The sequence below is a fragment of the Thalassophryne amazonica genome, chromosome 14, assembly GCF_902500255.1.
Source record: "Thalassophryne amazonica chromosome 14, fThaAma1.1, whole genome shotgun sequence".
NCBI classification, from domain to species: domain Eukaryota; kingdom Metazoa; phylum Chordata; class Actinopteri; order Batrachoidiformes; family Batrachoididae; genus Thalassophryne; species Thalassophryne amazonica.
In genome coordinates, this window is record NC_047116.1 from 88591240 (window position 1) to 88617294 (window position 26055).

General features: G+C 39.5%; 1 protein-coding gene across 2 annotated transcripts in view; it reads left to right on the plus strand.

Annotated features, from left to right (window-relative positions):
• Positions 1-615: 615 nt before the first annotated feature.
• ttf2 (transcription termination factor, RNA polymerase II) overlaps positions 616-26055 on the plus strand; it is a 41197-nt gene continuing 15757 nt past the window's right edge. Inside the window, exons 1-13 of one of the 2 annotated variants that reach the window (XM_034186654.1) lie at positions 616-724; positions 876-981; positions 6891-6977; positions 10017-10086; positions 10607-11521; positions 12462-12582; positions 13080-13262; positions 14023-14180; positions 15694-15775; positions 15984-16106; positions 22691-22841; positions 23362-23467; positions 23630-23814. In XM_034186654.1, the coding sequence (XP_034042545.1) occupies positions 697-724; positions 876-981; positions 6891-6977; positions 10017-10086; positions 10607-11521; positions 12462-12582; positions 13080-13262; positions 14023-14180; positions 15694-15775; positions 15984-16106; positions 22691-22841; positions 23362-23467; positions 23630-23814 (2315 nt within the window). In that variant the 5' untranslated portion in view covers positions 616-696. The remainder of the gene's footprint in view (positions 725-875; positions 982-6890; positions 6978-10016; positions 10087-10606; positions 11522-12461; positions 12583-13079; positions 13263-14022; positions 14181-15693; positions 15776-15983; positions 16107-22690; positions 22842-23361; positions 23468-23629; positions 23815-26055) is intronic. The other variant, XM_034186655.1, reaches the window with a different exon arrangement.

The following is a 26055-nucleotide window of genomic DNA, read 5'->3' on the forward strand; positions in this document are numbered from 1 at the left end:
CTCATATATGAACACCAAATTTATAAATAAAGCAGAGTTAAAATGCGACACAACACTTTCTACTTCTCTGAGCCTTCAGAAAAACTTTGGATGTTTTTGTGATCGGAGCTCTCCCCTGTTCAAACCATGGATTTCTATTTAATCCAAATCGATGGACAATGGTGCAAACTCTTTCGATTTCGAAACAACCACCACGAAAGAATGAAGTTACAGTTGCATTGTGGGCAATGTAGGTTATAAACAGCGTAATTTATTCCACTGTTAATTACTTTTTTGGTGCATATATGACGACACAACATTGACCATATATATTTAGTATCATATTTTACAACGTGACATTATTTGAACACGTTTTATTTTTACATTAATTCATTTCCGGGTTCAACACGCTCTTTGCCAAAATACTTCAGAATAAAGGCCAACGAAAAATAAACGTGTTAAGTATTAGTTATTTGTGTGCACTTTATACGGGTCCTGTGTATTACTGATATTTAGTACAATAGTTGTCTTTCGTATTAGGTCAATTTTACTTCATATTTAAATGTTTTCTTCAGACTGTGGTTGTATCGGTTTAGCGACACCTTTTACACTGATATGAACATACCGGATGTGCTCTCAGACAGTTGCTATTGGTCGATATGAAATGTTGAGGTTTTGCTTTTTGTATAGCAGAACTTCTGTGTGTGTGTTTTAATAATGGAAAAGGTCCTTTGTGATACCCATGGTAAGTTGTAATATTATTATAATATTTAAGTTATAAGAGGTTATTTGAAGTCATTCTTCTTCATGAGTTATCCCGAAACATCTTTTGCTAACAAAGTCAACAGATTAGCTAAGACATGATAAACTCTTGTCTTTTATCTGTCCTTAAACAGGCACTATGTGTATGTTAAAAACGGGCGTCAAAGATGGACCGAATAAAGGAAAAAGCTTCTACGTGTGTGTTGACAAGCAGGGCTGTGACTTCAGCCAGCTAACCAGGTTAGCTTCGTGTGTGTGTGTGTGTGTGTGTGTGTGTGTGTGTGTGTGTGTGTGTGTGTGTGTGTGTGTGTGTGTGTGTGTGTGTGTGTGTGTGTGTGTGTGTGTGTGTGGTACCATTATAAAGTCAGATTGATTTGTAAATCCTGTGCAATACAGCAAACACCAGCAGGACTAGAACTATAATAGGTGAAACTTTATAAAAATAAATAAACCTCATACTAGTCTTTTTCTGATGTCAGGTGCAACAGGATTCCTACAAATACAACCCCTGGCAAAAATTATGGAATCACCGGCCTCGGAGGATGTTCATTCAGTTGTTTAATTTTGTAGAAAAAAAGCAGATCACAGACATGACACAAAACTAAAGTCATTTCAAATGGCAACTTTCTGGCTTTAAGAAACACTATAAGAAATCAGGAAAAAAAAAATTGTGGCAGTCAGTAACGGTTACTTTTTTAGACCAAGCAGAGGGAAAAAATATGGAATCACTCAATTCTGAGGAAAAAATTATGGAATCATGAAAAACAAAAGAACGCTCCAACACATCACTAGTATTTTGTTGCACCACCTCTGGCTTTTATAACAGCTTGCAGTCTCTGAGGCATGGACTTAATGAGTGACAAACAGTACTCTTCATCAATCTGGCTCCAACTTTCTCTGATTGCTGTTGCCAGATCAGCTTTGCAGGTTGGAGCCTTGTCATGGACCATTTTCTTCAACTTCCACCAAAGATTTTCAATTGGATTAAGATCCGGACTATTTGCAGGCCATGACATTGACCCTATGTGTCTTTTTGCAAGGAATGTTTTCACAGTTTTTGCTCTATGACAAGATGCATTATCATCTTGAAAAATGATTTCATCATCCCCAAACATCCTTTCAATTGATGGGATAAGAAAAGTGTCCAAAATATCAACGTAAACTTGTGCATTTATTGATGATGTAATGACAGCAATCTCCCCAGTGCCTTTACCTGACATGCAGCCCCATATCATCAATGACTGTGGAAATTTACATGTTCTCTTCAGGCAGTCATCTTTATAAATCTCATTGGAACGGCACCAAACAAAAGTTCCAGCATCACCACCTTGCCCAATGCAGATTCGAGATTCATCACTGAATATGACTTTCATCCAGTCATCCACAGTCCACAATTGCTTTTCCTTAGCCCATTGTAACCTTGTTTTTTTCTGTTTAGGTGTTAAAGATGGCTTTCGTTTAGCTTTTCTGTATGTAAATTTCATTTCCTTTAGGCGGTTTCTTACAGTTCGGTCACAGACGTTGACCCCAGTTTCCTCCCATTCGTTCCTCATTTGTTTTGTTGTGCATTTTCGATTTTTGAGAAATATTGCTTTAAGTTTTCTGTCTTGACGCTTTGATGTCTTCCTTGGTCTACCAGTATGTTTGCCTTTAACAACCTTCCCATGTTGTTTGTATTTGGTCCAGAGTTTAGACATAGCTGACTGTGAACAACCAACATCTTTTGCAACATTGTGTGATGATTTACCCTCTTTTAAGAGTTTGATAATCCTTTCCTTTGTTTCAGTTGACATCTCTCATGTTGGAGCCATGATTCATGTCAGTCCACTTGGTGCAACAGCTCTCCAAGGTGTGATCACTCCTTTTTAGATGCAGACTAACGAGCAGATGTGATTTGATGCAGGTGTTAGTTTTGGGGATGAAAATTTACAGGGTGATTCCATAATTTATTCCTCAGAATTGAGTAAGTAAGTCCCTTCGGCTGCTCCCTTGTTTGCACTTGGGGTCGCCACAGCAAATCCAAGGTGGATCTGCATGTTGAATTGGCACAAGTTTTACGCCGGATGCCCTTCCTGACGCAACTCCACATTACATGGAGAAATGTGGCAGGGGTGGGATTTGAACCCGGAACCTTCTGAACTGAAACCAAGCGCATTAACCACTTGGCCACCACCCCTGCATTCCTCAGAATTGAGTGATTCCATATTTTTTTCCCTCTGCTTGGTCTAAAAAAGTAACCGTTACTGACTGCCACAATTATTTTTCCTGATTTCTTATAGTTTTTCTTAAAGCCAGAAAGTTGCCATTTGAAATGACTTTAGTTTTGTGTCATGTGATGGAGATTTTATGAGTTATCATTTATTTAATTAATCATTGCCTGCTTACATGATATTCAAGGTAATCAAAAGTAGTCTGAGTTAAGTTTCTGCTTCTTGTGAAATGAACTGTATCAACTATCTGTTATCTGTGTGATGTGGAAGTGAAACCAGCCACAAGACTGAAAGAATATGTGTCTTAGCTGACTTGTTAAAGGATTCTACATTTATTATTGTCTGAATTATATTCTTTTATACTTCATTTACTCATTTAATCATAATAATTATGTACCTATTCATATATGCTGCATTTAAGCTAAATGATTGCTCAGCCACAGTGATGAACTAAAGGTTGCTTCAGGACTCTGTTGACATCGAAACTTAACAGCTTACTACCTTCTTTCGGTGAAAGAAATGAGCATGTTTCACAGGAAACCGTAACTCACAAGCAACAGTTCACCCCTCCCTTCCCCAAACACAATGTACCCTGATGCCATGCTGCACTGTTTATGATTTTTTTCTTTTCTAATAAAAAGAACAAAGCGCCGGAGGGGCGGAGGAGAGGAGCAGGAGAACCAAGGTTGGTCTTAGGTTTGTACGCTCTCTCCGAAGCTTCTCCCCTTTGCGCAAAGCTCACAAAAGAGATCTCTGTCTAATGTTGTCTCTTTTTATGTGATTGTGCTTTGAGAAACTGCGTTTTGCAGGATACAATCTCAGGTACAGTTTAAGTGCCAGGTCCAGTTAGGGCAACTGACCTGACACATGTCTGTGATCTGCTTTTTTTTTTCTACAAAATTAAACAACTGAATGAACATCCTCCGAGGCCGTTGATTCCATAATTATTGCCAGGGGTTGTAAAAAGACCAAGCTTTTTATTACAGGCTGTTGCTGTTGATATGGTATCACACTCAAACTGAATTATGGGAGCCATTGTTATTTAAACTGGCTGAGGACAGGGAGATGTGCTTGGTCTGCTGCCACCGTGACCCGGTGTTGCCGACCGAACGGTCCCCACTAAAAATGAGTCCACCCTGCCTTCACTGCACATGTGTCATTTTGGAGCATTAGCCATGGTTCACTGATTCTCACCTCGTTTCTGCTTAAAGCTGCACTCCAGTCATCATCTAAAAAAAATAAATGAATCAAATAATAATCATAGTTCATGCCACAAACCCTAACCCTAGTTTTTGAGCTTGGCTTTGCTATTGCAGCCAAGAGATTCACTAACACTTGAAATAAACTTAGCTTTTTCCCCTGCAAATTGTCGTGTCGAAATAACCCATTTTTACTGTACTTACACAGCAGTATGTATATGGTAAAAATTGGAGACATGATGTCCTACTTGGTCTTGCGATGATCACAGTGGTTTCTTATGGCATGCTGTACAATCATGGCTGTTTGTTACTTGATGCCATTGGAGGAAAAAGGAATACCGTGCCATATCAATAGCCTCTTTGTTTATGGCCTATTCTCCATGTTCTTGATTTAACAATATGAATTCTAGTTGAGTCTGTTTTTGTTTGGCCATGCTCACAGTGAGGAGACCTTGTATCCTGTAAATGGTGTTTGTTGTTGGACTTTAATATTTGAAAAAAATAATCTTACATTTGGTCAATAACATTGCAGAAATATTTCTGGTTTGACTAACCCAATAAGCAGGTAGCTCAGTGGCTAAGTTGCTGGCCTGCCAAATTAACACAGGGCACTTTCTCAGGTCAAGTAAGAACATGGAAGTCCAAAAAGTTGGTGGAAAAACATCCTCAGCAGACCCATATAGTGTAACTTGACATAAATATTAATATGACAGTGTTGTAATTGTCAAACATTAATTCCCTGACCTGAAAAACATACATTTAGACACCAAATATGCTTCTGTTGTTGCCCTGATGATGGGAGCCTTCCCTTATTATGCTTCAAATTTGTTTAATCATCAGCCTGTGAAAATTACACAGTCAATTTTGGTTGAAACCTTCAAATCTAGACTAAAAGCTTACTTATTTTACTGCAGTGACTGACTCATTATCTAGATATTATTTGACCAAAAGTATGCTAATACATGCTTTTAGTATTGAATCATTTGCTTTGTCTGCTCCTTTATTTTATTTTATTTCTGTCCAATTTGTAATGGACATATATACTCAACAAAAATATAAATGCAACACTTTTGGTTTTGCTCCCATTTTGTATGAGATGAACTCAAAGATCTAAAACTTTTTCCACATACACAATATCACCATTTCCCTCAAATATTGTTCACAAACCAGTCTAAATCTGTGATAGTGAGCACATCTCCTTTGCTGAGATAATCCATCCCACCTCACAGGTGTGGCATATCAAGATGCTGATTAGACACCATGATTAGTGCACAGGTGTGCCTTAGACTGCCCACAATAAAAAGCCACTCTGAAAGGTGCAGTTTTATCACGCAGCACAATGCCACAGATGTCGCAAGATTTGAGGGAGCGTGCAATTGGCATGCTGACAGCAGGAATGTCAACCAGAGCTGTTGCTCGTGTATTTAATGTTCATTTCTCTACCATAAGCCGTCTCCAAAGGCGTTTCAGAGAATTTGGCAGTACATCCAACCAGCCTCACAACCACAGACCACGTGTAACCACACCAGCCCAGGACCTCTACATCCAGCATGTTCACCTCCAAGATCATCTGAGACCAGCCACTCGGACAGCTGCTGAAACAATCGGTTTGCATATCCAAAGAATTTCTGCACAAACTGTCAGAAACCGTCTCATGAAAGCTCATCTGCATGCTCGTCGTCCTCATCGGGGTCTCGACCGGACTCCAGTTCGTCATCGCAACTTCGCACAGCCATTGAAGAGGAGTGGACCAACATTCCACAGGCCACAATTGACAACTTGATCAACTCTATGCGAATGAGATGTGTTGCACTGCATGAGGCAAATGGTGGTCACACCAGATCTTGACTGGTATCCCCCCCCCAATAAAACAAAACTGCACCTTTCAGAGTGGCCTTTTATTGTGGACAGTCTAAGGCACACCTGTGCACTAATCATGGTGTCTAATCAGCATCTTGATATGCCACACCTGTGAGGTGGGATGGATTATCTCAGCAAAGGAGAAGTGCGCACTATCACAGATTTAGACTGGTTTGTGAACAATATTTGAGGGAAATGGTGATATTGTGTATGTGGAAAAAGTTTTAGATCTTTGAGTTCATCTCATACAAAATGGGAGCAAAACCAAAAGTGTTGCGTTTATATTTTTGTTGAGTGTATTTTGCTATTAATGCTCTGGGTTCATTCTTTCTCTGTTTTATGTGAATGGACTGAATTTCCACCGAGCTTTACCATCACACATTCATGCACACACTCACACCCTGATGTCAGTGCACTGCCATGCAAAGTAGGAGTAATAAGGTGATTAAGGACCTTGGCCAGTGGTACTTACTGATTTTTCTGGTCTGACAGGGATTTGAACCGAGGACTCTCTGGTCCAACTTTTATGTTATCACATCCCCATTGTAAATTTTATGATTGTTTGTGTTGTGTTCAGCTGTGAATTTTGTGGATGTTGTGAAGAACTTTGTGATATTTGCATGAAAGAGTAATATTATAATGATTATTATTATTATTAAAAACATCAATAGGAAAGTAGCCAATAAGTCTTTGTCTTGTTCCAGGGTTTACTTTGTCATTTCATTCATATAATCAATAAATTATTGAACTATATTAGTCTCTTGGTTCAGGTGGGAAAGTTTTTTGTTTGTTTTGCAAATCAGTCAAATGTGCATAAAAGACGGTTGATCACTTTGTTTTGTTTACATATTGAGGGTGTTATCATCATTGTTTTATCCAGTATCTCACCGTCCCACTGCTTACACCATGATGATTCAGTGGTGGAACTCCAGGCTCTAGCCTTCAATCAGCAACATCAGAGCTACAGGTGTGTGTCTGCAGTTGGGTTTCTTTGTGCAGAAATGGGTTTTTCATAGTAGATGGCAAGTAATGGAGTTTATTGTTTAATTCTTCCTACTTTGGTTTTAGTTTTACATCAGTGTGAGGAGGAAAAAATACAAATTTCTGCACATCAAAAAGCATATCATCATTCTTACATTTACTTCTGTCTCACTGGAGACAGTATGAACCACAAATTTCATGTTTTATGTCATCAGTTTCACTTAATTTGTTAATATACATCCATTCCTACATTTCAGGCTTGCAGCACCTTCCAGATGAGGTTGGGTTGAGACAGTTTAGGGCTACTAATGGGGTTAAATATATATACATATATATGCTGTGCATCTGGAAAGTATTCACAGCACTTCACTTTTTCCACAATTTATGTTGCAGCCTTATTCCAAAATGGAGTAAATTCACTTTGCCCTCAAAATTCTACCCCATAATGACAGGAATTACGTATTGCAACATTCACAGAGTTGTCCTGAAGCCACTCCTTTGATATCTTGGCTGGGTGCTTAGTGTGATTGTCCTGCTGAAAGAAGAGCTGTCACCCCAGTCTGAGGTCAAGAGCACGCTGGAGCAGGTTTTCATCCAGGATGTCTCTGTACATTGCTGCATTCATCTTTCCCTCAATCCTGACTAGGTCTCCCAGTTCCTGCTGCTGAAAAACAGCCGCACAGCATGATGCTGCCACCACCATGCTTCACTGTAGGGATGGTACCTGGTTTCCTCCAAACATGACACCTGGTATTCATGTCAAAGACTTAACTCTTTGTCTTATAAGAACAGAGAATTTTGTTTCTCGTGGTCTGAGAGTACTTCAGGTGCCTTTTTGGCAAACTCCAGGTGGGCTGCCATGTGCCTTTTACTCAGGAGTGGCTTCCGTCTGGCCACTCTACCATACAGGCCTGATTGGTGGATTGTTGCAGAGATGGCTGTCCTTCTGGAAGGTTCTCCTCTCTCCACAGTGGAATGCTGGAGCTCTGACAGAGTGACTATCGGGTTCTTGGGCACTTGCCTGGCTAAGTCCCTTCTCCCCGATCACTCAGTTGACAGACAGCCAGCTTGAGGAAGAGTCCTGGTGGATCCCAACTTCTTCCATTTACAGATGATGGAGGCCACTGTGCTCATTGGGACCTTCAGAGCAGCAGAAATGTTTCTGTACCCTTCCCCGATTTGTGCCCCAAGACAATCCTGTCTCAGAGGTCTACAGACAATTCCTTTGACTTCATGCTTGGTTTGTGCTCTGACATACACTGTCAGCTGTGGGACCTTATATGTAGTCAGGTGTGTGTCTGTCCAAATCATGTCCAATCAACTGTATTTACTCCAGGTGGACTCCAATTAAGCTGTAAAAACATTGGGGTGTTTGTGTCAGTGCCCTTAGCATTTATGCAGAAAAATACATTGAGATTTTAGAGCAACATATCCCGCCTTCAAAATTTGATCTTTTCCAGGGATGTCCATGCATTTTTCAAAAGACAATGCAAAACCACATTCTGCACGAGTTACAAAGACATGACTATAGCAGAAGAGGTGAAGAGGATACTGGTACTGGACTGGCCGTGCTGCCTGCAGTCCTCAATAGAGAATGTGGAGAATTTTGAAATAAAAACCTTATACTGTTGCACATCTGAAGACATGTTTGCAAGAAGGATGGGACAAAATAACACCTGAAGTGCTTCATCACTTGGTATTCTCATTGACAAAAAGTCTTTTCAGTGTTGTAAGAATGAATAACAACTAGTGCTGTGTTGAAAAGACCAATTTGCTGATTTTAAATTGATTCTCATTTAAATTCCCATATATTGAGTCATACATATAAAGATTGATTATTTTTTCAAAAATTATATATATATGCACTTCTCATCAGCGTTATAACAGCATGTCTGAAACAATTACGCTGTAGTTGGGCCATTGCGCTGTTTCCGAGGGTGCATATTAACCATTTAAAGATGTCAATCATGACTGTTGTTGTGGGCCAGAAAGGAAAATTGTCCGCTGTTTAATTCACACAGTTGTTTTTTTTCCGTTCCTCATAACGTGCCATTTCCGTGGAACAGCACACAAAGATTCTCTAGTGTGGACTGTGGGAACCGTGTTCTCCTGCTGCAGGAGAATTTAGGAGCTCTTCCCCCGCTACAGGATAGTAAGTCCCTTCGGCTGCTCCCTTGTTTGCACTTGGGGTCGCCACAGCAAATCCAAGGTGGATCTGCATGTAGAATTGGCACAAGTTTTACGCCGGATGCCCTTCCTGATGCAACTCCACATTACATGGAGAAATGTGGCAGGGGTGGGATTTGAACCCGGAAACTTCTGAACTGAAACCAAGCGCATTAACCACTTGGCCACCACCCCTGACCTATAACTTTTCTAATTGCTGCGTTATCCTGCTGCAGGATAACTTTTCTAATCCTGCTGCAGTGTGCTGTGCAGTGAGTGCTGAGTTTTGTAAGGGAGACCAGGACCGTTATCCCCCAGAAAATTTTAAAAATTTATAACTCTCTGAAACACTGTTGCCTGCATTTTGAGGGCCAAATTTTGTGAAGTAGTATTATATGTTGCATAACTAGACAATCATGTAACAACTTAAAAAAAAAACAGTTTTAATAACACTAACCCAAATTGAGATCGGATCGAATCAAATTGAAATGATCGCTTCTGATTCTTAAGAATTGGAATCAAATCGATTCTTGAAACTTGAATCGATACCCAGCTCTAATAACAACATCACAAAGCAGTAAATTTAGCTTCTCAACTTCTTGGAATGTGTTGCAGACCTTAAATGCATGAATGGGTGTATATGAACAAATGAAATGAATTTTACTTGAAAATTAATTAGAACTCAAAGTAAATTATCTATGTATTTTGCAATTTCTGTACTGTCCCAACATCTTCTGAGTTGGCATAGTTATTTCACACTAAGTCACGCTTGCTTTCAATGTCAAAATGCATTTCAGATTTTCTTAGTGTCTACGCTTTAGTTTCATGAAAAAGCCTCTCACTGAAGAATCTTCTGCAGGTTGTTCTACCGATGTGTAATGGGCAAAAAAGCAAATCAAAAGTGGTGTGGAAATGTTCCTTGGAGTGCAGTAAGAGAGAGCATGACATTCCATATTCACATATTACACATACACATCATCTTAATTAATAGTAATTATACAAATAAATCTATTCTTGAGTTGTTGGCTGGAACTAATTTGTTGTAGATTATACTGTGATGCCTTTATTCTATTTCATGGTGGATAAACAAAGATTGTTCAAATCCTTGGTGTCTTTTTTATGTATCACAATTTTATGTAATATTACAAACTGAATATCTAATGTACTTCCACTTATTCATACATATTTATGGTTTATAATAAACCATAAAATCTGTCTTGAATGTGAACATCAGCATAAACATGTAGCGTACATGTATTAGCAAACGTTGTAAAGCATTTCAAAGGTATCAGTTTAATTTTCCAATGCCAGCATGGTTTGAATATGCAAATTCTGACTCATGTATAATGTTTGTCCTCTGCTTATGTTATTCAGGTCATTCATATATATATATATATATATATATATATTTTATTTTTTTTTTCTGTCTGTTTTCTTACATCTTTGCAGCCAAATGAGGAAAAACTGAACCCTCTGTCTGACAGACAGCTGCAGCCGACCTGTCAGCCACCCATCCGAAACCCCTTCAAGGCCCCTGAAAAAATGGTTAAGAACTCTGAATGGAAAAGGATGAATGTTGGTGGAGGCAGTGAGAAAATCGGCCAGACATGTCCCAAGGCTGACGTCAAAGAAAGCTGTCAGGAAGGAACTACAGAGAGAAACGGTCCACAAGCGTGTGAAGAGGACACAGGGAACATGAACCGGTCAGACATGTACAGAGATAAACAACGTCCAGCATGGATGAAGATAAAGAAAAAGGTTTCTGATGACGAGCGAAACAGCCATAAAATTGAGGAAATTTTGGTGGATAAGATGCAATATAAGGAGAATTGTAAGAAAGAAGAAGCAAAGAAAGAAAGCTTAACTCATGGATTAGAGTCTGAGAAAATAAATAAAACCTCACAGGGTCCACACAGTGATTCAGTCCAGCAGCCAACTGGTTCTGAAACTTGTATGGAGAGACACATTAAACCTAATGGGAAAGAGAGCGACTCTGTAGACATCCAGGCTTCCAGAGTCCATGAAGAGGTCAAGATCTCAGTGTCTAATAAACCCTCAGAGTCTTCTAAAACTACAGGGCAGCAATGCAAGTCTGAGATCCAAAACTCCAAATCTGTAACACAGAGCTGCTCTCAAAGACAAAAAGGGATCACTTTGACTTCCACTGGTGATCATGATGAAGATGATGATGATGTGCATGTAGTGTCGGTGAAGGCTGCTCCTCAGAAAACTCCTCCTGCTTCTGCTGTCCAAAAGACACTGACTGCCTTCCCCGGGTTCCAGCCAGCATCCAAGTTCAAAGGCCAGCAGGCCAACTCCGAAGGCCTGCGCAGCTTGCTCACTTCTCAGCTCAAACAGAAGAAGGTAACACTAGTGAAATGCATGAATTGCTGTGCTGTTAGACTTGTAAAGCTATTGATGTTATTACTGAGCTTTTTTGTTTATATTCATCATTCACACTCCCACAAAAAAATGTCCATAATACAGAGCTGCATGAGTCAGACAGGTAGATAGATAGATATATCATGATGCTCTGAAGCAGCTAGAGCGTCATCACATGTAAACCCAGAGGTGCTTTACATGTCTCATAGTTCCAGTGTGTTATTTACTCTTCCAGCCCATGTTGACCATAATTTAGAATACATATGCATCAGACATAAGAAAAAAATTGAACACACACACATGAAAAACCAGTGGGCCTTATGTTGACTTCATATTCATTATACTAAAAAAAATGTGTGAATCCAGTTTCAGCAGACAAATTCTGTGTAATATGACTATATAGTTAGCATATATTCATATGTGTTCATATTTGTAAGGGATCTTCATGTGATTTCAGATGATACATATTTCATGGGAATTGATCAAATCAAAAGCTATTGACAGTGAAATATGTTAAGAGTTCGTGTTGTGTGTCCATCTTTGGGGGGGGGGGGTGCGGGGGATGGTCAAGTGAAAAACCTGTAATAACATTATTTTTGTCCAGTTTACTTCTAAATCCTTTAAGATGTGGGCCAGGTGTTATGAGCAATGACAAAGACTAATTCTGTTATTAAGTTCCAAGATATGGAGAATGTTTGCAAGTCAGCAATGAAAAGATGCCCTTTTTCTGAGGACAAAAATGCCATTAATTATATACTGTATATGTTCACATTATATACTGTATATGTTCACTTATTATGAAAGGAAATTATTTTTATATGCTCTTTTAGAGTATTCTGTGACAAACATTAAAAGTTAGAACCAGTTATATTTGGAAAACGTGGTGATTTTAAGTATTTATTTTTTTCCTTTTCCTGCTGAGGCAACTCTGTCTGTGGTGAATGTGTCGGCACTGCCAGATAAAGGGGAGAGGTTGAAGTCTCAAGTGAAAGAGCTGGAGGATGCGCTGGAGTCTTTGAGCCTCACTGGGTCTTCTCAGCCTGGTAACAGCCTCATCGTACCGTAGAGTAAATGTTCACAGGGCTGCTGTCCTGGAAACAAATGACAGTGTGGTTTCAATCAGGGAAAAGAACTTTCTCAGCCCCTTCATCTCCAAGTTAAAATGAATTTAAACATCTAAAACATTACGCTTAGAGCTGAAACTGTCACTCAGTGAGTTATTTATTGTCATTGTATAAATTTGAGGCTTTTCCTTTGTTTCTCATTATTGACTGAAGGTGATTTGGGCTTTGCACTGTTGGTTAAAAGCCACATTGGGTGCCAACAAATTGTGATGGGTTAGGGTTAATATAGTGTTTAACACACTCTGAAACAAAGCAATTTGTATGGTAGAAGAAATAACGAAACACCTTACAATGGCCACATACTATAGAAAGCAAAAAGGCAACAGTGATAGAAAGTTGAAGATTCTACACTAAAAGACATGCTTATTAATAACAGAGATGATTTAAACTCAGACTAATCAACAAATCACTTTCAGAGACCCAGGACACACGTAGCAGTGATGATGCCAGTCCAGGTAGCAGCAAGGTCAACCCCTTCAGCAGACCAGGTGGTACCATCCTGCTTTCAAATCCCCCAGCTGTGGGGCCCTTCAATCATCAGGCTTCAGGCAGTTCACTGGGCTTGCAGATGAGTCAGAGCTGCACACAGAAGTATGGAGGTAGGCTCAATGATGGTGGTGTTCAGGGATACTATTCTGTCCTTTTAAACCATTGTGACGCTCAGCATTCTTCAAGGTATGTCGGGTACATGTGTGGCTGAAAAACATTTAATGTATTTTAATACATTTTAATATATTTATTCATTTAGCTCCCAATGTTAAATAGATAAAATATTGATCAGTCACTATCAGAGTGCAGTAGGATGATAAATGTTGCCTTTAATCTCACTCAGTTCCAGCGTTGCCTAGATGTGGCTTTATGTATGTCTTCCTGTCCAAATACTTGTGGATCTGAGTGCATGTCATCTTATAAGTAGTATCCAAATACTTGTGGACCTAAGGAGCATCTGTACAGAACACCACCTGAAAATCATGTTGATCACACCACAACATCTTGAATTAATGTTAGAGATGTCAGTAAAGATCAGAGTTCAGTGAGCAGAATTAAAGTTGCTTTTAATATCCCTCAATTCCAACATTGCCTAGAAACTGTTGAAAAAAAGACCATGCAGCAGGGCAACAGGAGAAAATTATACTAAATTACGCTCAAACCTCAAATTCAGGGACCTATCATCTATAAACTTTGACTGTCAGATGCGAAGCAGTTAGAAATGTGTCACGCTATTTTTGTTTGTTTGTAATTTTCTCTTTGATTTTGGCCTTTATGCTTTGTGTATCATTGTATCGATTTATTTCTCACATTTCATTGTTATTTGTAATCGTGTGCAAAACCCCAAACCCTAGTTGTGGATTTTTCCAGAAAATCCACAGATTCAGGCCTTCTACGGTGGCCGAATGACTGAGAACCGTCTGCTGGCAGTGAAAAACGCGACCTCTGAGGCCATTGACCACCTCCATGGATCCCTGGAATCCTGCCCCAGCCCTGACGATGAGGCCCATGACCCCAAAGGTCTCAAGGTTAAGATCAGTTGTCTTCTTTACTCTGTCTCACAAAGATTATTTGGTACCTATAATGTAATTTTGGAAATGATGTCTTTCCTGATTTAACACTACTTGATCAGCAGACCCTTATGTTTGTCATTTGAATAAGGGTGGGTGATATGACCGAAAGTTAATATCACAGAATTTTATCAGTTTTATGGTCACATGGCAGCTGTGAGCTGAGATGTAATGGAGAACACAAAAACCCACAAATGAAAGCATTGACACATTGGTTGGGATTGTAGAGAGTATTAGAGAGCTACTTAGACTGCCATTCACACATAGTACGAATGAGGCCGAATGGCGTCAGAATGACGAATTGGCTCACATCCGAAAAGGTGCAGTCGGAAAATGTTGGACAGCTGTCTCAGAGCGGTCGACACAGACAGGCCCATTCACGCAGCTGCTTCGAATGTTTTGCACATGTGCAAAACACTATATCTCGTATCAGGCACCGTCCTGCAGTGCGCCGGTGATCTGACCGGACAATGCGGAGCACAGCTCTTCTATGCTCTCCTTTTTCTGACAACAGTGGCTCACATATGCCTAGTCCACCATGGCATAAATACATCCCATGTCAGGTGCCGTCCTGTGGCGTGCCACGTGCCAGTTAGTACAGCACTCAGCTCCTCCATGTTCCGTGTGCTCATCACACCACCGTCGGCGTGAACACAGAGCTGACAGTCCGTTGTGTGTGGGGAGACGCATTCATCCTGCCACCGCAATGTCCTGCTCAGAGGTCAATGCGCACGAGCCAGCAAGTGGATGAGCGAATTGTTGTATGTGTGGGTGAGTGAGTGACAGTACTCATGTGCATCCATCCACCAGTCTGGGCACTTTATTTTTGTTTCTGGTGTAGTCTGACAGCAGTCTGTGTCTCCGTACTGTTGTCCGACAGTGTTTGGGCTGCGGGTGTGCACGACTCTGACTGACTCTCTGTCCCTCCCGACTGCTCCTTGAGGTACTTCCAGGCGCAGAATCTGCAGATAGATGGATACAATCTCTGTTTTCATAGGCCATAAGTAATTGGACCAACTTGCCCCCGCGACCCAAACCCAGAAAAGCGATTGAAGATGAATGAATGAATGAATGAATATACGTTGGACTTCAGTAACATCAATCATTAAGAAATACAAACAGTACGGTATTGTGTGGTAAATCTGTCTGGACGAGACAGTTCTCAAGAAGGTAGTGACTGTGCAAGAAGACGACTAGTGAGGGAAATCACCAAAACATCCACCACATATTTGAAATAATAACACTGTTGTGTGGATGTGGTTGGAGAAATGATAGTGCTTGTTGCACCTTCAGTCCTCGCTTCATGGTGGAGTAGAAAAGAAAATGAGTTTCATACATCAAAATAGATCAGATCTTGGCTCATGTCTCCTGTGTTCCTTTTGGCAAGCTGTAGCTCAAATTTCACATCGTTTTAAAAAAAAATCTTTTGATTAGTCACCACGTTACTCTGATCATTTTTTTATAACTGCAGGTGACACTCTTGGCTCATCAGAAGAGTGCTTTGGCTTGGCTGCTCTGGCGAGAAACACAGAAACCATGTGGAGGAATACTAGGTAATGTCAGCATGTATTAAAGAGTCTGCACTGGAGGGTGGTAGGACCTTGAGATGAAACACCTATACATTTACAGTTTAGTTTTTTTGTTTGTTTTTTTACTATGTATGCTGTTATGCATACAAAAAGCAGCAGTGCATCATACATTATTTTAATTCATTCATTCTTTGCATGTGGATCTCAAGTTCTCTTTTCTTTCTGTACTCAGCGGATGATATGGGCCTGGGGAAGACTTTAACAATGATTTCTCTTATTGTGGCCAAGAAGATCAAGGGAAAAGAGGAAGATAAGAAGAAAGAAGAGAATTTAGTAAAGTGGATCTCCAAAAATGGTAGCTGGAACCTCTTCTCAGCTTTTCTATCTCAATAATGTTCATCTTCATAGCTTATTTCCTCTATCAACCAAAGGAGTTACAGTGCACAGCTTTGTGACAGTTGCAGGCAGTATAGGGAGCTGAGAAAGGACATGATAGCACTGAGAATATGGGATTTTTGTTCAACGAATGTATGCAAGTAAGTAAACTGAAAGAAGGAAAAATCAATGGTGTTTGCACTAGAATGCAACATCTACAGGGGCATTACAGTGCTGTCTGTGCTGGGCAAGGTAGTTGTAAGGGTCATTCTTTACGTAGCTTCATTACCGATAGTCTATAAAGTTAAATATGTTGAAATGTTATTAACTGGTCTTTGATTTGGTTCTAAATAATTTGAAAATGATCATTGTTATGTAAATGTGGCCAACAAAAGTGTGTCCTTTCTGCAGCAAAAGTGTTGTAGTTGTAAAACCATTCACTTATCTCTGCAGTGACGTTCAAGTCTCTGGGTCCTTGGTCTATGAGATTAAGAAACTTTTGACTTTTTGAAACTTTTGAAGAGCTTATGGCGTCATGAGGTTGCTGGCCAGGGGATTTGGAAGTATTTTTGCAAGAGAACGAAGTCCAAGTATTTAGGGTCCTAATGCTTCCTCTCTTATAGTCTGCAAGCCAACATGGGTATACGTGCACATGCCCCCCCAACTCCATGAAACCTATATTTTTCCGAAGCCTTAGTGTCCCATTAATAAAATCAAATGTTAACATTGAAAATTTTGGGATCCATTATCCGTTTTCACACAACAAATAGACATACCCTATGATCTCCATTTTTCATAAGGCAAAAACACCAAAATTCTTAATTCTTCACTCCAATCCACTTTATATAGCACTTTTCAAAAAATATAAAAGTTTATCAAAGTGCTGCACAGTGATATACACGCAAGAACAGACACAAAAAGACAAACAAAAAACAGAGATCACACAAGAACAGAGGTCACACAACTCTCACACTGAGTTAAAAGCCAATGAATAAAAATAGGTTTTAAGATGAGATTTAAAAGTAGGTAGGGTGGGGGACAACCTTATTTTTAGTGGTAGCTCGTTCCACAATTTAGGGGCCACCACAGAAAAGGCTCGATCTCCTCGTGTTTTTAAATTGCTCTTAGGGACAACGAGGAGGAGCTGATCAGCTGACCTAAGAGATCATGAGGGAGTGTAAACATTTAAGAGATCTGAAATATATTGTGGAGCTGATCCGATTAGTGCTTTAAAAACAAACAAAGTTTTAAAATGTATTCTAAAATGGACTGAAGCCAGTGAAGAGAAGTGAGGATTGGGGTGATGTGTTCATGTTTTCTAATGCCTGTTAAAAGGCGAGCAGCAGCGTTTTGGACCAGCTGCAAGCGTGCCAGGGAAGCCTGGTTAACACCGAAATAAAGTGCATTGCAGTAGTCCAAACATGAAAATAAAAGCATGAATCACTCGTTCAAAGTCACTAAAAGATAGAATAGATTTAATTTTGGATAAAAGTCTCAGATGATAAAAAACAATTTTTGTAACAGTTAATCTGTTGGTCCAATTTAAAATCACTGTCAAGCGTTACACCAAGATTAGAAACTCTGGGTATGTAAGGTATATAATCAATCAATCAATCAATTTTTTTTATATAGCGCCAAATCACAACAAACAGTTGCCCCAAGGCGCTTTATATTGTAAGGCAAGGCCATACAATAATTATGTAAAACCCCAACGGTCAAAACGACCCCCTGTGAGCAAGCACTTGGCTACAGTGGGAAGGAAAAACTCCCTTTTAACAGGAAGAAACCTCCAGCAGAACCAGGCTCAGGGAGGGGCAGTCTTCTGCTGGGACTGGTTGGGGCTGAGGGAGAGAACCAGGAAAAAGACATGCTGTGGAGGGGAGCAGAGATCGATCACTAATGATTAAATGCAGAGTGGTGCATACAGAGCAAAAAGAAAAAGAAACAGTGCATCATGGGAACCCCCCAGCAGTCTACGTCTATAGCAGCATAACTAAGGGATGGTTCAGGGTCACCTGATCCAGCCCTAACTATAAGCTTTAGCAAAAAGGAAAGTTTTAAGCCTAATCTTAAAAGTAGAGAGGGTGTCTGTCTCCCTGATCTGAATTGGGAGCTGGTTCCACAGGAGAGGAGCCTGAAAGCTGAAGGCTCTGCCTCCCATTCTACTCTTACAAACCCTAGGAACTACAAGTAAGCCTGCAGTCTGAGAGCGAAGCGCTCTATTGGGGTAATATGGTACTACGAGGTCCCTAAGATAAGATGGGACCTGATTATTCAAAACCTTATAAGTAAGAAGAAGAATTTTAAATTCTATTCTAGAATTAACAGGAAGCCAATGAAGAGAGGCCAATATGGGTGAGATATGCTCTCTCCTTCTAGTCCCCGTCAGTACTCTAGCTGCAGCATTTTGAATTAACTGAAGGCTTTTTAGGGAACTTTTAGGACAACCTGATAATAATGAATTACAATAGTCCAGCCTAGAGGAAATAAATGCATGAATTAGTTTTTCAGCATCACTCTGAGACAAGACCTTTCTGATTTTAGAGATATTGCGTAAATGCAAAAAAGCAGTCCTACATATTTGTTTAATATGCACTTTGAATGACATATCCTGATCAAAATGACTCCAAGATTTCTCACAGTATTACTAGAGGTCAGGGTAATGCCATCCAGAGTAAGGATCTGGTTAGACACCATGTTTCTAAGATTTGTGGGGCCAAGTACAATAACTTCAGTTTTATCTGAGTTTAAAAGCAGGAAATTAGAGGTCATCCATGTCTTTATGTCTGTAAGACAATCCTGCAGTTTAGCTAATTGGTGTGTGTCCTCTGGCTTCATGGATAGATAAAGCTGGGTATCATCTGCGTAACAATGAAAATTTAAGCAATACCGTCTAATAATACTGCCTAAGGGAAGCATGTATAAAGTGAATAAAATTGGTCCTAGCACAGAACCTTGTGGAACTCCATAATTAACTTTAGTCTGTGAAGAAGATTCCCCATTTACATGAACAAATTGTAATCTATTAGACAAATATGATTCAAACCACCGCAGCGCAGTGCCTTTAATACCTATGGCATGCTCTAATCTCTGTAATAAAATTTTATGGTCAACAGTATCAAAAGCAGCACTGAGATCTAACAGAACAAGCACAGAGATGAGTCCACTGTCCGAGGCCATAAGAAGATCATTTGTAACCTTCACTAATGCTGTTTCTGTACTATGATGAATTCTAAAACCTGACTGAAACTCTTCAAATAGACCATTCCTCTGCAGATGATCAGTTAGCTGTTTTACAACTACCCTTTCAAGAATTTTTGAGAGAAAAGAAAGGTTGGAGATTGGCCTATAATTAGCTAAGATAGCTGGGTCAAGTGATGGCTTTTTAAGTAATGGTTTAATTACTGCCACCTTAAAAGCCTGTGGTACATAGCCAACTAACAAAGATAGATTGATCATATTTAAGATCGAAGCATTAAATAATGGTAGGGCTTCCTTGAGCAGCCTGGTAGGAATGGGGTCTAATAAACATGTTGATGGTTTGGATGAAGTAACTAATGAGAATAACTCAGACAGAACAATCGGAGAGAAAGAGTCTAACCAAATACCGGCATCACTGAAAGCAGCCAAAGATAACGATACGTCTTTGGGATGGTTATGAGTAATTTTTTCTCTAATAGTTAAAATTTTGTTAGCAAAGAAAGTCATGAAGTCATTACTAGTTAAAGTTAATGGAATACTCAGCTCAATAGAGCTCTGACTCTTTGTCAGCCTGGCTACAGTGCTGAAAAGAAACCTGGGGTTGTTCTTATTTTCTTCAATTAGTGATGAGTAGAAAGATGTCCTAGCTTTACGAAGGGCTTTTTTATAGAGCAACAGACTCTTTTTCCAGGCTAAGTGAAGATCTTCTAAATTAGTGAGACGCCATTTCCTCTCCAACTTACGGGTTATCTGCTTTAAGCTACGAGTTTGTGAGTTATACCACGGAGTCAGACACTTCTGATTTAAAGCTCTCTTTTTCAGAGGAGCTACAGCATCCAAAGTTGTCTTCAATGAGGATGTAAAACTATTGACGAGATACTCTATCTCCCTTACAGAGTTTAGGTAGCTACTCTGCACTGTGTTGGTATATGGCATTAGAGAACATAAAGAAGGAATCATATCCTTAAACCTAGTTACAGCGCTTTCTGAAAGACTTCTAGTGTAATGAAACTTATTCCCCACTGCTGGGTAGTCCATCAGAGTAAATGTAAATGTTATTAAGAAATGATCAGACAGAAGGGAGTTATCAGGGAATACTGTTAAGTCTTCTATTTCCATACCATAAGTCAGAACAAGATCTAAGATATGATTAAAGTGGTGGGTGGACTCATTTACTTTTTGAGCAAAGCCAATAGAGTCTAATAATAGATTAAATGCAGTGTTGAGGCTGTCATTCTCAGCATCTGTGTGGATGTTAAAATCGCCCACTATAATTATCTTATCAGGTTATCTTATCTTATTATCTTAATTATCAGGTTATGTTGTATTTGTATAAATATTGTTGTAGTTCAGATGCAAATCACAATAGCAATGTCTAAAATATTCTTAGTGTAAAACAATAATGTTAAAGTATTTGAATATATTATCTCTTTTTATGAAATAAATAGATGTACTCCATAATTCTCCGGTTTCTTACTCATCAAAATAGTTTTTTCTTACGTAGATAAATATGACCCCTGCAAATATGTATAACTCACTCACTCATCTTCAACTGCTTAGTCCAGTCAAGGGTCGCGAGGGGCTGGAGCCTATCCCAGCAGACACAGAGCGCGAAGAGGGGTACTCCCAGGACAGGATGTCAGTCTGTCGCAAATATGTATAACATGCAACAGAATTCATAATATGAAATTTAATTAACCTGTTTATGCCCAGATTTTTTTATAAGTGGAAAAAGTTGCATTAGTACCTTTGAGATTTTTCTTTTTTTTTTCTTTTTTTTTTTTGTGAGTAGGAAATGACAGTGATACACTTCGGCAACAGTTGGTGCCAGTGGGACAAAACGGGTTAATATGCACAGTGCACACTGGGTTGTTTTTTTTTTGCACTACAAAGTATATTGTTAACAGTCTGTTTCATACCAAGTTGAACTGTCGTTTGAAGTCTTAACTGTCTGAAAATAAAATAATAAATTGCAAATTTCTAGATTCTCAGCATCACAAAAATATTTGAAACTGTATGAAACCGGACAATTATGGAGTACCTCTATTTGTTTCATAGAAAGAGATAATATTTTCAAATACTTCAACATTTTAACATTGGTTTACACTAAGAATACTTTAGACATTGCTGTTGTGTTATTGTATCTGAACTACAATACTCTGGTGGACAAACCATCTAATGACACCATTTCCAATAGGCAATGTTTTTTGCATTCTTTATTTGGTAAACAAATGTTTTCATTTCAGCAAAAATTATGCTAATGCTGATATCTTTATGAAAGGCTCATATTGACCGATACAGCAGACGGGCTCTGCTTCTGTACTATGGGGTTGCTCAGCCCTACTCCTGCCCTGTGTGTTTTTGTTGTTCTCCCTGCTCCACTCACAGGTAATTAACTCAGGTGTACTCAGCCAGTCAGTAGCTGGGAAACACCCACTTAAAAAAATGATGTGAATACAGCAGGTAGAAATGGAAAACATGGGGAGTAGGTGCTCTCCAGGAAGAGAGTTGGAGACTCCTGATTTAGTCTGTTATCTTTGATGAAACCTTTGGTATGTGAGTATGACTGCTCATGCTGTTTGTATCATTTACAGATGCATTGTGTGGCTCAACTAATTGTGGCTAAAGAGAAAATACATCATTTAGCCACATTGGCTATTAAAATATCATAGTGTTAGCCCACAGCTGGAATGACTTTATGTCAAATGAGTGGTTATTTGGGAAAACTACAATGAGAAGTTGCAATTGCAGTGTGAGGGAGTGTCAGTGTCAACATTTCAACCATGTGGCGTGTTTCTCTGTGCATAATAGAGCACATTGTTTCCTTAGTGTTGAGGCCAGCAGCTGGAGAAAGGCCAGTTGGACACCATTTTTCATTTGGTTACTTTTGAGTTTCAAGATGTGAGAATGGACCAGTTGTCTGCCTGCATGGTTGCCGTTAACAACCCAAGGCAGTTCCATGGTGTTGCAGATGTTGTGACATGCGACACTAGTGCATTCTGCTAGACTTCACTTAAACCTAAAACCAGAAATGTTAAAATACAGATTGTACTTAGAAGGAACCAGCTGGGGAAACAAAATTCTGGTTTGAAGCCCTGATTTTACAGCACCTGTTGACCTAGATTTGCTTTTCCAAAAGGTGTGTTATATGCATTTTTCAAATGTGACTTTAACACCTAAAACTCAATTTTTAAAAACTCACCACTGAAGTATAAAGGACTACGGTAAACTCTGTGTGGACAGATTGTTAGAATTGTTACTATGGGGCACATAATAGAAATGCTACACATAGAGCGGACTTTATGAAATTCTCTTCTGGGCCACTGCTTTGAGACTCCTGATTGCTTTTGTGCTCATGATCAGACTCTGGACTTGTGGTTTCCAACGGCACCCTGATCATCTGTCCTGCCTCCCTGATTCACCACTGGAAGATGGAAATTGATCGACACGTCAAGAGAGGCAGGTTGACAGTGTATCTATACCACGGCCCCACACGAGAGAAAAGTGCCACAGTGTAAGGGAATCATGCACACACCACTTTCCTATCCACTGTGACTTGAATTTGGCACAGACTAAACATGAATGAGGTCTGAGTTAATTTCATGATTCCACAAAGTGGTTTGGAGAAACAGCTTTGAAATTATTTTGCTAGTTACAGGTTTGATAATTACTGAAATTTAGTAATGAATCACAAAGGGTTGCAGATTTTTGGTAAATAGTCATACTTCCCTGTCATGATGCCTCTGTGTGTCCTTAGACAAGACACTTCATCTACATTGTCTCAGTCCACCCAGCTGTAAATGGATACCCGCCTTGGCTTGGGAAGTAATCTGCTTGGGACTGGTGTCTTGTCCTGGTGTTGTAGACTCTTTTCCACTTCATCTTATGGAATCTGGGAATAAGCTCAGGCACCTATGGCCCTCAGGGCTTATATAGGACTTACTTATAGGTCATCCTTTCATTTGACAGGTTTCTTTAAACATGCAGATGCTAAAACTGCATTAATTTTTTTTTTTTTTTTTTCCATTTCTCAGGCTGGCAGGTTATGATGTTGTGGTGACCACATATAATTTAGTCTCCAAGGAGGTTCCAGTCAACAAAGATGAGGCTGAGAAACCCAGTGAAGATACTGATGATGTGGTATGTAGTATTTTCATCTGTTCTTGCAGTATTACATTTCCTCAATTTTGTCCATCTTCATGTCAAAGTCTTTCACTGTGGCATGATGATCATGGAGATATTCACTCTGGCATGACGCGTGACATGTTTTTGAGTGTGGTCATTCTGTGTGTTTTTCTTCAGCCATTAAAGTCTGCTCCTCTTCTGCGAGTGGCCTGGGCCCGAGTGATTCTAGATGAAGCTCACAACATCAAGAACCCAAAGGTGCAAACCTCTATGGCTGTCTGCCGTCTGAGGGCTTGTGCCCGCTGGGCCATGACTGGCACACCCATTCAGAACAACCTGCTGGACATGTACTCACTGCTCAAGTATGACACCAACCACATCTATGCAGAAATTTCAGTCATTTGTCATGAGATGTGTAAGAATGACAACTTTCATGAAGAGTAATGCAGAACTGCCAAATTGTATGCATTTTGTCAGAAATGCTGTTTGCCTGTCCGTCCATGTGAATAGAGTACTAGTACTGTATGATAACTTTACACAGTTTGAGTGCAGGAACAACAAATATGCACCATGTATGCATTTCTTGAGGATCTTTGTTTGGTTTTAATGATGAGTGACATTGACCTGCTTTTCAATGTCGGAGAAAACAAATACAGAGACAACACAGTATGCGTAATAATTTTGCACAGGCTGAGTGCAGTGCCACTAAATTTGCACCACTTATGCATCCCATGGACAGCTTGTTGATGAAAGTGACTTTAATGTGCCACCAGCCAATGATTCTGTTACTGCACTTTGTGAACATTGCAATCGCCTAGTGACTGGGGACACAAGGTCTTTTGACCAATATCCCATTTTTTGTAGCAGGCACACATTTTTTAACAATGTTTTATTATTATTATTATTTTTGCTTGAAACACTGCTATACAATAAACAATAACAAACATTTTTAACATCTTTATATCCCAAAACTAATAGACCCACACATGCATTCTGACATTAAAGTCCGCTGGTATGATTTGTCACTCAGAATTACAAAAAAAAAAAGGTCAGGTAAATTATTGACAAGTTATGCAGCACACGTCTATGCCTGCAAAAAGTTGAAATAATGGAACAGTTTGACCAATCACAGTGCTGTTTCCCATCCCCTCAGCTAGTGTGCCAGGGAGCCATATAGACCTCATCAGAGACTGCTAGCAGTAGTTGCTCGCTGTTATAGACTGACCACGTCTGACCTTTGTGCATTTTATCACAAATACCTGAGATAATATGAGTTATTGTGTGGTTAGTTGAACAAATCGACCATCTGAGAAGTCTGTGCTCCAGTATTTCCATAGAATGAAATTTTCATATTTAATTTGTATGTTGGCACAATTAGCACTGTTGGCGGGTATCGGTAGCCTGATTAGCTCCACCATTACCCCATTGTTATTGAAGCAATAAGCTGTTGATGATTGTTAATATTTTCCCCCAGGTCACCCATCATGAAACCCACCCTCCAGTCTGTAAAAATATGTTAACAAAACACCTCAACCAAGTTTAGTCTATTAGCTTTAGCTTCTGTGGTAACTGAGGTGGAGGCTGAGAAAAGTAAAGTCTGCCACTTGTGAGGCTCAGCTTCAGAACGCCACTAACAGTTTAACAGGTTCATGTCAAAGTGAAACTCCTGGATGTCGGGTGCAGTATGTACAAATAGTGAAATATAATTTTGTTTTTCAAACTGAGAAAAAAAAATGTTCATTTAAATTGTTGCTATTTGTCTTTATTTAAACATTAATCTGGATCAGTTGTTTTTTTGCAGTTTTAATTAGATGGGAAAAGCTTTAAATTTTGATGCATTTATACATTCACCACAAACATTATTTTAGATGACATTTGGTCACACTGTAGTCAGTAAAATGGTTTTTCACATGGAAATGCACAGAAAATGACGTCCTTCAGATGTCCATTTGGATCGTGCAAAAATACCACCGTTTCACGGTATTGTGTATAGCTTTAAAATGTGCTTTAACAACATTATGGCTATTTGCATATGAAGCGCGCGTGATTTAGGCACACTAATTGATGCTACGAGCACAAAACCACTGATAATTTTAGAGAAAATTCAAAAATAATAGTCACTCTTTTAGACATGGAGCATCTGCCCCGTAGGAAACATGACTTACTTAGGGAGAAATGCGGCTGGAATAAGGTCCGGAACTCCGGATGTTCAATACTTGACCCAGCTTCACCAACAAAGTGCTTGGAATATATGTATTTGTCCTTCTTGACATGTTTGATGAAGAAATTTGGTCGACCACAAGCACGACTCGAGTCCACCGCTTGTACTTCTCAGTGGTTTCAAAGATGGGATGAAGTTTACTCCTTCCATGTAATCTTTTGCGGGTATCTTGAACTGCTCCGTGTCCGATACAGGCCATAGCTATGGTGCTTTGTTGCCACCGTTTTTGGCTTGAAGGGCTATTCCGAGGAAAATAAAACAAAAAAGCCGACTTGGTCCTTTTAGACGGAGGAAAAAGCTCAGTATAGGCTTAACCTCCTTCAGCCATGATGCAGAGCTAGCTAACGTTAGCTGCCTGTTTGTAAACAGAGACAGAGGTTTG